Source organism: Xyrauchen texanus, chromosome 16 (genome assembly GCF_025860055.1).
Source record: "Xyrauchen texanus isolate HMW12.3.18 chromosome 16, RBS_HiC_50CHRs, whole genome shotgun sequence".
Taxonomy (NCBI): domain Eukaryota; kingdom Metazoa; phylum Chordata; class Actinopteri; order Cypriniformes; family Catostomidae; genus Xyrauchen; species Xyrauchen texanus.
The window spans coordinates 41,300,081-41,311,082 of record NC_068291.1 but is presented as its reverse complement, the minus strand read 5'-3'; the positions used below and the strand labels follow the sequence as shown (position 1 = coordinate 41,311,082).

The following is an 11,002-nucleotide window of genomic DNA, read 5'->3' as shown; positions in this document are numbered from 1 at the left end:
GATGCAACAGCAATATGTACAGGCTTAGTATCTCAGGAAATAGAGTCTTTGGAAGAACCTCTCCCTGCACCCCTAGTGGTTCCTGAAGTAAGTGATGCTGTCCTGACTGTATTAGTCTCTGATAACCTGAAAGATGAACTCGAAATAGCAGGACTTGGGAAAGATGAGGTCTTCGAAGCTGAAATAGTGGAAGTTAAGACAATGTATCAGAAACGAGTTATAACAAATGCCGTTAAAACGGAACTTAATATAGAGCAAGTTAATGAATTGATGGCAGAGCAGAACAAAGAGAAATTTCCAATAGAACCAGTGACGTGTATTGAACCTGTTCATGTGGCAGAGATTGATACAATACAAAGTGAAGCTGTGCTGGATCAGGTAATTACAGAAAACATACATGGTCTTGAGAAAGAACGTCCATTACACTCAGTGTTAGAAAAACCTGTGTATGGACAACCAGTACATTGCACTAATGTAACTGCTGAAGTTGAAAAAGAAATCAAGCTTCCAGATGTTGAACTGTCAGCTGCTGAGTTTGAGCAGTCTTTGACACATTATGTTGTAGCCAATGTTTCTGACACTACTACAAGTGAAGCTTCAGACATCCATGAGGAAGGAATTGAAATTGTTCCCTCTACTGTGGAATGTCTTGAAACCAAAGAGACTATTAGTTTTTTAAGTCCAATTTCAGATTCCAGAAAAGCAGAGGCATTGGAGGTAGAAGACATTATACAAATAGAATTTGTTAAATCAATACATGTTGATGTTCATGAAATGCAAGTGGACATAAAAGATACAGTCTTAAAAACAGGAGGGGCAGAAGTAGAGACAGTTCTTCAAGTTGTCTCCGCAGGTGATTCATCAGGGATTGTGGAGGACATCTGTGAGAAAATACAAGAAACTGAAGAGGGCAAAATGTCACAGAAGGGAATTGAGAACATACAAGCAGAGAAGAGTATTGATGTTGTAGATTCAGAAGCTGTTCAAAATATTGAGGCTGAAAACATTTCAGAAACTGCAGCTGAATTATTTGTCAGAGAAGAGTTGGAGGAAAAACTATTGAACATACCAGCCGAGGAGGTGTCACTTCCAGGAACAGTATTAGTTGAAAAGTCTGAAGAGATGGATGAAGTTACACCAGAGCTTGAAGAAATGCCCAAAGAAATAGATATTCGAATAGATGATAACAAAGTGGAAGAAGGTGCAAGTGACAAAGCAGACAGGATAGGTCTGAATGATGAAATGGAACTTGCAGTAAAGGAAGAGCAAACATTAACAAATGTTAAAGTCGATGAATCAAAGAATCTAGAGGTTTCTGCTCATACACATATTACCGAGGCATCTCCTGAAATTATTGAACAAAATGTTGAAACAGGAAATGCAGAGATAGTTAAAGGATTAAGAGAGGATTTAGATATTTCTGAGATGTCAAAGGAAGTATTGGAACACAAAGAAACAACAGCTGAGCCTGAAGCTAATTCTGAAGAAATGCTAACGCATCTAGAGACTGCTCTTCCCCAAGTTGAAACAAGATCTGTACAGACAGAAATCATGGCCTCTCAAACAGAGTTGAGTCTGGGCACAGAACAATGTCCAGAAACGTCCAAGGAGGATGAACAAACTATAACAACTGAGAATATTAAGACTGGTAATGTTTTAAAGATAGTTGCTATAATTGAGAATGCAAAAAAACAATCAGAGACAGAGAAACCAGTACCAGTAGCACAGGCACTTGCAGAATCTGAGCTACCAGAGGTAACAGAACAAGATCATTATAAATCAGTAATAACTGATTTAAGTGCTGAAGCAACAGTTGGTGACCAAGTAGACCAGGCTCAAGTAATAGTAGCAACAGAAATGACAAAAACAGCAGTTCCAGAAGAAAAGACAAAACCCCTGTTGTCACCGAACCAGAAAGATCAGGACCAGCTTTAATTAAAGGGCCTGTAACAACAGCAAGTGAGTCTTTAGGAGTGGCACAAAATGATACTGCTACACTAAATGAGGTTAATAGTGTGAATAAACTAAATGATGAAACGACAGAAGACACCATGCTAAAATGTGAACCTGCTGAACAGGAGGTAGAGAAACCACTGGCAATCAAGTTGTAGATAGACAACTCAGAATAAAAGATGAAATACCAGCAGTAATGGATTTGAAAGAGGAGCCATCAACTGTTACAAAACCTGAAGTAGCGCTCATGTCACAGACACTACCACTGAGCCCTGAAATAGAAACGGTGATCAATACAAGTTACTGTTCCTGAGATGCAAACACAAGTAGAGTCTGAACTCAGGGCCATTGAAATGACAGAACTAAAAGTAGAAACACAAGTGGTAACAGAATTAAAATTAGAGACAGCAGTTGTAACTAAACTTGAAATGGAGACCCCATTTGTGACATCAGTGGTTACAGAACTTGAAATAGATACACCAGTAGTTACATCTATGACAACATATATTGACACACACAGCTCCGTTGTAACATCAGTGAATCAAAACACAGACACTGTGGAAGTGACATCATCTAAAGCACTAGATGTATTTACAATAGTTGTGACTCTAGGCAACAGATCAAGGTCTGTAGCTCCAGTGAAAGACATACCAGATGTGACTCTACTGGTAGGAATACCAGCTGTTGATCCAGTGGCTGTGGCCCCAGAAGTACAAATGCAAAATGTGACTCAAGTAGTCAAGACATCAGCTTTCATTTCAGGCATAGTAACAGATGCTGCACCTCCTGACGTAGTTAGACCAACAGTGAATGCACTAGCAAAAACCTCAGTTGTGAGTGCAGTAGTTGAAACTCCAGTTGTGACCCCAAAGATAAACACTGTGGCCCTAGCAGTAGAAATCCCAAATGGGACTCCAGTGATAAAGATACCAACGTTAGGACCAGTTGCAGTTACGCTAGCTGTAACCTCTGTGGTGGAGACACCAGCTGTTTTAGTGACAGAGGTTGAACCTCCAATAGTAATGTGACGAGGAGGATGGCGGGGCCGGCCAGTGAGGAAACACACCTGGCCCTGAATCGGGCTAATCAGCCAGGAGGGGAATAAAGATGAGCCGGAGGTACTAGTTCGAGAGAGAGAGAGAAAGAGAGAGAGACACATGCAGCCACTGTTTGTGTGTCTATGTGTTTGTGTTTAAGTTGATTTGAGTTAATTTATGTTATTAAAACTTACATTGACTGTTCAGCTGGCTCCCGCCTCTTCCTTGCCCACACTACCCTGTTACATTGGTGCCGAAACCTGGGGAGGTGGAGGGATTCATTGTCGCAGGGTCCTCGCCACTGCCATCTGCCAGGGGAGAAGCTACGGCCGTCTGCCTGGGGACGGAGGAGTCGTTGCCGGCTGCTGAGAGTCAGAGGAACTGCTGTCATCCGCCGATAAAAAGTCGGAGGAACTGGTGTTATCCGCCAATTATCAGCGGATGACAGCTGTTCCTCTGACTCTCAGTGGCCGGCAGCGACTCCTCTGTCCCCAGGCAGTTCTGTCCACCAGGGGTCGGAGGACTCAATGCAGTCTGCCAGGGGAGGAGCGAGCTGTCGTCCGCCAGAAATCATAGGAGTGGCTGAGGACCAGGAAGCCAGTTTTCTCTCTTCTCTCTCTTTCACTGCGCCTCACTCTTTCCTTCTCCCCTTTCCCTCCCCTCGTCTCTCCCAGGGCTCCAGAAAGGCGGGGAAGACCTGCTGGAAGGGAAACACCCCACCTCCTGGAAGGGAGGGGGATGAAGGGAGTACGTCATGCCAGGGGTTTCCCCGGCCTGAGTCAGGTGATGGAGGAGTGTGACGAGAAGTAGGGCGGGGCTGGGCCGTGAGGACACACGCCTGGCCCTGAATTGGGCTAATCAGCACGCTCTGTGTGTGTCTATGTGTTTGTGTTACAGTTATGTTGACTGTTCAGCCAGTTCTCACCTCCTCCTTACCCACTATACCCAGTTACAAGTAGCTATACCAGCAGTGACCCCAGTAGCAGAAACTTTTGTTGTGAGTCCAGTAGTCGAAACTACAGTTGTTTCCATCACATCAGAAATAGCATCAAAACCAATGTTAGTTGCAGTGGAAGAGACATTAGTTGTGACCCCAGTGAATAAGACACCAGATGTGGTTTCAGTGAAAATAACAGAGGCTGTAGCTCCAGTAATAATTACACCAGCTGTGACCCCAGTAGTGGATACACCAGTTGTGACTCCAGTAGCAGAAACATCAGTTGTGACACCAGTAGTATAAACCACAGCAGTAAAACCAGTTGCAGTGAAAGAGGCACCAGCTGTGACCCCAGTGGTCGATACACCAGTTGTGACTCTAGTAGCTGAAACATTAGTTGTGACCACAGTACTGTAGAAGTAAATCCAGCAGTAAAGCCAGTTGCTGTGAAATAGGCACCAGTCGTGATTCCAGAGGTAATGACACTTGTAGATCAGGTGACTGTGACACCAGTGACATCAACTCTGCTCTCAGTATTAGAGACACCAGTTATAAATGAAGTGGTGGAGACACCTACTGTGACCTCAACAGTAGAAACACCTGCTAAAGGCCCTATGGTGGTGACACCAGCTATTGCTCCAATGCTTGTGACACCAGTGGTAAGCAAAGGCAGACCCTTCAGTTGTGGCTGATGATGTTAAACCACCACTTGTGACTGAGAAAGAGGTGAATACATCTGTTTTAACTGAAGAGGATATTTCAGATGTAGAAAATGCAAATGCCTCCTTGCAGCATGAGCCCATGTCCACTTCAACCGAACTTCAATCAGAGGTGGAAGATGATGTGTGGGAGGATGCTGTATATGTTGGAGATGCCATAATGAAACAATCAGCCGGTGCACAAAATTTTTACATTAACAGAATTAATTTTAAATTGTGATACCCTGGCAATGCAACTATTCTACATAAATTGTTGTCATATGTATAAGTGTATTTGTTTCTGTATGTATTAATCTCATCCTGATTCTTACATCAGATCCAGATCATTCTTATTTCACACTTTATCATGTTTTATTCCATATCATTTCATTTATTTGTTTATTCATGCATTACAGCCTATACATTGATACTTGTGGTATTCTGGAAAACTAACAGTGATTTTCAGTGGTGTAGTCAGGTGAAGTACCTAGTATTTTAATATACTAATTAAATGAGTAAAGAGTTTAATGGCAAGTCTATTTTGAACGGTTATATACCTCCAGATTTACCTTTAGGCAGAATCGTGAAAATGCATAACTAGATTGCTTTTATACTCTAAATATGTTGTACAGTATTCTGGTGCACTTTACCAAAGCTATAATGAGCATAAAACGTTTTAGACACTGGATTACAGGTTAGTCTCTAACAGGTTTTAGGTTAGGTTTAACATTTCAGTAAAAATCCTATGAGAGTTATTTGGTACTATTTTGCATTCATTTTATTTTGTTCAAATAGAATTACTGTGGTCACATGTGACATGTTTAATTGAAAGAAAAACACTTTATGAAAACAATGTGACTATATATTTTTCAGTATAAGAATCTATTGAGCATGCAAACCAATTTGCAATTACTGGGCTGTTAACATGTATTTTTTTTTAAATATCTATATTAAAAAAGCATATACATATATATATTGTTAATGTAATGTTGTACAAGCTGCCTTGCTTGTATTAAAGGGGTTTGAAAAGCATATGTCTTGACAGAATAAGCCATTACAGAATCAAACTTATTCGAATGTATTGCCTTAAAGCTGAAGCATTTGAAACCACCTTACAGACTTGTTTGACTATGCATCTTTAAAGAAGTTGTAATATTAACAATGATCTAAATATATAAGTAGCATCTAGACTTTTGTTAAATTTCAAACTGTATTGTTTAATACAAAGTATATTTCAAGTATTTCAATAAAGTCAAATTTACACATCTTTGAGCTATGATCCGTGTGAAGTGGATGTACAACACACCTGAATAATACCATTAATTTTATTTCAATTATTGTTTGTTAGCTCTGCAATGCATGACACGTTAATGAGGCAAAGGTATGTTTCTGACAGTATAAAGTAAATGTTTTACTATTTTATTAGTTCCAAACAAATAGATGCATGAACTTTGTAAAACTGAGAAAAAATAAATAAAAACAAATGGAGTACACTTAAAATACTTCTCTCAAACCAACTTTACAATACAAAAACTGACTTTAATTAAATAAAATGGAAAAAGAAAAGAGTCAAACATTGGCACTGAAACTGGCTAATGCTGGGTCAGCAAGATATACTAGGAAGTATTGATTACCAGAGGAGTACTAGCTGTCATTAAACCCCCATTTTCATTTCCTACTAATGGTGTACCCTCATCGTTAACCAAACACTGATGTTTGGGAACCTCAGATGGGCTGCCGAAAGGTACTGCACACATGCTGCATTTGTAGGGTCTTTCTGAAGACAGGAAGAGAGCATCCACCTGACTGTTGTCTTCTCCACCACAAAGAACCAAACTTTGCTTGTTCACCATAATGTAGGAGTCCTCGTCCTGACTCAAACAAGCATGTCGAGCAGCTTGGTTAGCTCTGCAGAAGCTTTTCCCACAAGTACTACACTTGTACGGCTTTCCTGTGTGAATATACATGTGTTCACGCCAGTGGCTCCTCTGTAGGAACTTGCGGCCACAGGTCAGACATTCAAATTTTCGCCGCTTCATTTCACGATCCATGTCGGTGCCCTCCAGGTTGTCTATATCAGCAATGTCAGAGGATGGTGGGGTGTCTTCCATCCATGTTTGTTGATCGGTATCACTTATAACATCACTGTCAGCATGCAAATGGTCCTCTTCCATTTCCTGACCTTCAACCTCAAAAGTGTAACCATTTCGTATAGACGACACCATAGGCTCTGTTGCTTGGTTGATGTGGACAAGTAGATGCTCCTTTAATTTGCACCTATGGTTAAAACGGCTTCCACAATAATTGCAGTTGTAATGCTTTCTAGTGGAAGTGTTTCTCCTCATTATGCCATAGGTGAGATGTTGGATCATGGTGGCAGCAACGTTTTGGGTAGGTGACGCTATGCCAACAGGTTGTGGAGATGTATACCCCACATCAGACATCTCTGAAAATTTTTGGCTCCTGATTTCACAGTTGTTAGCATCTTCATTGCAAGTTGTTTTATTGTTGGGTGGGCTGAATGTCTGATCAGATATCTGTATGCCATAAAGGGAGTTTGTCAAAGGTACGTTCTGGGACTCAGGGTTTACAAGGCTTGCCTCTTGTAATAAGGGGTAGGCATGCAGGAATTTTACACCCTGCTCAAGGCAAAGAGGGTCAATGAGCTGTGTGGTAAATTTGCCAGTATACATTAGGTTAAGCAAGTAGCTGAAAATGTCTGGTTGTATATCTGAAGGCTTCAGTCGAACACAGTCACTGCAAAAGAGAAGCAGAATGAATTATATTATTTCAGAGCATTGCTAAAACACCTCTGCTGCAAATGTGAATTAAGAACTTGTCACAAAAACGTCATGTACAAATGCAATATTTTATGGAGAAAAAAATTATTGGCATTCAATTTCACGTTACCTGTCTTGGTGAATAAACAGCATACGGAAGTAGTTTGAGAAAGCTGCAAGAACAGCTTTATGGGCTTTGAAAAGAACGTCCCCAATGGTCACAGTACAGTCACAGAGGAAACCAAACTCCCTCTGAGCATTGAGACTTTTCAGAAGAACAAGACCATGGTGGGCCAAGTCCATTTTTCCACCTAAACAAACATACACAAATGAAAAGAAAACAAACATTAGGTTTTCTAAGCCTCTGATTGGTCAATTCAAAGTTATTCAAAAATACACTAAAAATGTAATTCACACAAAACAATTACTCTACAAATACACCTCTACTGTGATGGACATGCTTTCAATTTCTGAATTCAAAGTCATTTTGATATTTTTTTCTGGGGATTAAAGAGCCACCTCTTTATAGTCAAAAATGTCTAAAAGTGGTATAACGTCTGGAGATAGTAAATAAAAATTCTTACTAGAAGCTGAAATGCTCGAAAAGAAAACAAAATAATAAAAAGCATACGCACTTTGGAAAAATCTTTTTGCATTTCATAAAAAATATGCTGTGAAACTATTTTGTTTATTTGAAAAACCTTAGTCCACCAATTCAAAGTCAGTACAAGTAGCCAGTCTGTTGTCAAGTGACCAAAAAAAGACCACTTTATACCTTCATGACTGTGTGTAAAGTATAGAAAATATCTGATATTTTGGCATTTTTATGAAAAGGCACATTTTATTCAGGTCAAACGAAGTAACCCTAATAAAACATATTGATGTTTGTGACTCAAAAACATTTATTTAAGCTTGAATAAATATGTTTGAAATGGGTTTTTTTTAACTTAATGATTAAGTTGTGTACCTCACATGTGTTCAAGGCGCAAGGAAAATAATACCTTTTACTTGATGGTTACACCATCAAGTAACCTATAAATAAAGTCATTAAATATATGTTTTGGTAAAAAAAATATATTTTTCAAATTGTAGAAAAAACAAACATGGATACAAATAATATATTTCAAACTTGACATGTGTTTTAACTAGATTTTGAAATTATTTCTCATTTTTATTATCTTGGGCATCCTTATTTTACAGTCACCCATATACATGTTTGTATTTTTGTATGTGAACTTCTCTATAAAAGCCACTTTCAAAGACTGCCCTAATTAGTAAAAAGGCCACGCAGAATACAGGGACTAAATGTTTTATTTTACATGTAATAAAAATGGGAAAACTTCACGGGTTGGGTAACTCTATAGTAATCATACAGAGCGTTTAGTAAAGTGTAAGTCGATGAGCGGTAATCGCAAGTAAATTGAAACAAACCTCAGTAAATGTTTGTGTAAAAATTTAAATATTTGAAATATTTGTGTAAATATTAATGTAGGCAGAAGATCACATACAAACAAATGTTTCAAAACATTTCACAACTCACAAAATAATTTTGGGGGTCTGTGTACGAGCGTGCGTGTATACGTAAGAGCGTGCGTGCGTGCGTGTATACGTACGTGCGTGCTGAAACTCCGCCCAATGCTGGTGAACTAATTCCTAATACGAAAGTTTCCGCGAAGGAAATCCGTGGCCAAACGGTAAACCTGACAAAATAACGTTACCCTTATTAATGTGCAAGAAAATGTTACAAAATCAACATGATATTGTAAAATGTACATCCTCTAAAAAATAAGAAGAAAACAACATATTTATCATTATCTTCCAAGATAAGTGAGAAACCGACAGTGCTGTCACGAACACAAAACGACTACCGGTTTGCTACACATTCGTTTTCTATTAGTAAAACGACCCTGAAAACGTCACTTACACTCTTTTCTTTCTCCACAGAGCGCTTATAAATATCTTAAACTGAACTCGTTGTTAGAGAAACCAAGAAAACCTCTCCATCGAGCTGCATGAGTTCAGTCAGTGATCAGCTGCTGTTTTCCGGAGTGTTTGAATCATCACATGACACGAGCGCGCGCCGGACTGCTGTCATTCACTGGAGACTGATCGAACAATCAATCATCTCAACTGTAGCACATGAGCATGGCGTCACAACGGGTTTGTTTGTATGTATATATATTGCAAATATTTAAATATATTATATATCCATTGCAAATATTTAAAATTGCAATGGAATCGGCATTTTAGAAATAAACCTATTTTGTCTTTGTAACTCTCCCCTTTGCAGTCCTGTGGAGCATGTAAATCTAACATGGTGTAAACTAATGTGACAGTTTGTCTGGTCTTTGTGTAAAAGCCCTGCATATGACCTGGTGACACTGTCTAATCCATTCAATGTTCTGTGAGCAAATCCACAGGCTTGTGTCCTCCTCAAGGGTTGGTACAGTCTCTGTAGAGCCTTGAGAGACATACCAATATGAATCACACCGTTTCAGCGTTAAAATAAGTGTTAAATATTGTATATACATTATCAGGCAATCATTCATGTAGCATTATATGAACTGTGTGACTATAGCCTACATGTAGCCACCAACTATGAACAGCATGTCAACACTCACACTCAGTTTGCATAGGTCATATCTTAAATATAATGTCAAATTAATGCAACTGCAAAGAAGCAAATACGTCATTCTGATCACCTTCAATACAGTCAATTGTTTTCTTGATACTGCTATCAATATGAACAGCTCTCTAACTTACCATCGGATTCAAATAATTCACACAAAACAACAAAAACAACTTTAAAACGCTTTCATCTATCTCAGCGTACCTGCTACGTGGCTTCCCGCGAAATATTAGAGCGTCAGCGTTCTCAAACTGCTACATTGTAACAAAAAAAGTTGCAACATTCTCACAGATTCACATAAAGTTTCTTTGACAGTTCAAACCACACTAGTGGTGCTTGTCACTACTCGATCCGTACCGACAGTGCTTCTATACTCTTTGCTAGTGGTTGGTCCGGTGCACTTCCTCTATTTTGAGTTGACGTCATGACTGTAAAATTGCCCCGCCCCCTCATTTGTCTTAAAGCTGCAGTAAGTGGTATTTCTTTTATAGAAAAATATGTGGTTGATACATTCTCCTTTGAAGTTATAAAATATTACGTTTTCTGATTAATAATGTTATCATATTGGAGAAATATGTTATCCATAAATGCAGATATTCAAATCGCCCTACTGTTTGTAGTATTTAAAGGGATAGTTCACCCCAAAATGACAATTCTGTCATTTACTCGCCCTAACGCCATCCCAGATGTGTATGACTTTCTTTCTTCTGATTTTTAGAAGAATATCTCAGCTCTGTAGATCCACACAATGCAAATGAATTGGGTCCAAAACTTTGAAGCTCAAAAAAGCACATAAAGGCAGCATAAAAATAATCCATACAACTTCAGTGGTTAAATCTATATCTTCTGAAGTGAAATAAAAGGTGTGTGTGAGAAACAGAACAATATTGAAATCCTTTTTTACTGTAAATCTCCACTTTCAAACAGCCTTCCTAAGCTCTCTGTCCTCCTAAAGGGCTAAAGCACAT

General features: G+C 39.1%; 2 protein-coding genes across 7 annotated transcripts; both read right to left on the bottom strand.

Moving 5' to 3' along the window:
- Window positions 1-868: 868 nt before the first annotated feature.
- Window positions 869-4,436, bottom strand: LOC127656781 (sericin 1-like; the record flags this gene model as incomplete). Its single annotated transcript, XM_052145243.1, has 3 exons — window positions 869-1,315; window positions 2,258-2,315; window positions 3,936-4,436. Coding segments are annotated over 3 exons (891 nt in total), but the record flags the coding sequence as incomplete, so codon positions are not given.
- A 1,511-nt stretch (window positions 4,437-5,947) lies between these two features.
- LOC127657246 (zinc finger and BTB domain-containing protein 2-like) lies at window positions 5,948-10,412 on the bottom strand. 6 transcript variants are annotated; one of them, XM_052145956.1, is made up of 4 exons: window positions 9,778-10,412; window positions 9,019-9,105; window positions 7,536-7,716; window positions 5,948-7,382 (listed from the first exon to the last, which is right to left on the bottom strand). In XM_052145956.1, the coding sequence occupies exons 3-4, from the start codon at window positions 7,706-7,708 to the stop codon at window positions 6,242-6,244; spliced, it is 1,314 nt and encodes a 437-aa protein (XP_052001916.1). In that variant the 5' UTR covers window positions 7,709-7,716; window positions 9,019-9,105; window positions 9,778-10,412; the 3' UTR covers window positions 5,948-6,241. The 6 variants fall into 6 exon arrangements, with proteins under 6 accessions (XP_052001916.1, XP_052001918.1, XP_052001914.1 ...); XM_052145958.1 differs by having other exon boundaries at window positions 10,239-10,412; XM_052145954.1 differs by lacking the exon at window positions 9,778-10,412 and adding an exon at window positions 9,330-9,762.
- Between the last annotated feature and the right edge of the window lie 590 nt (window positions 10,413-11,002).

Excerpts from the sequence above, each read along its gene's own strand:
- LOC127657246 (XM_052145956.1), bottom strand. The coding sequence starts at position 7,708 with ATGGACTTGGCCCACCATGGTCTTGTTCTTCTGAAAAGTCTCAATGCT. Across the intron at positions 7,383-7,535 it reads CTGTTTATTCACCAAGACAG|TGACTGTGTTCGACTGAAGC; the intron begins GTAACGTGAAAT and ends TCTCTTTTGCAG.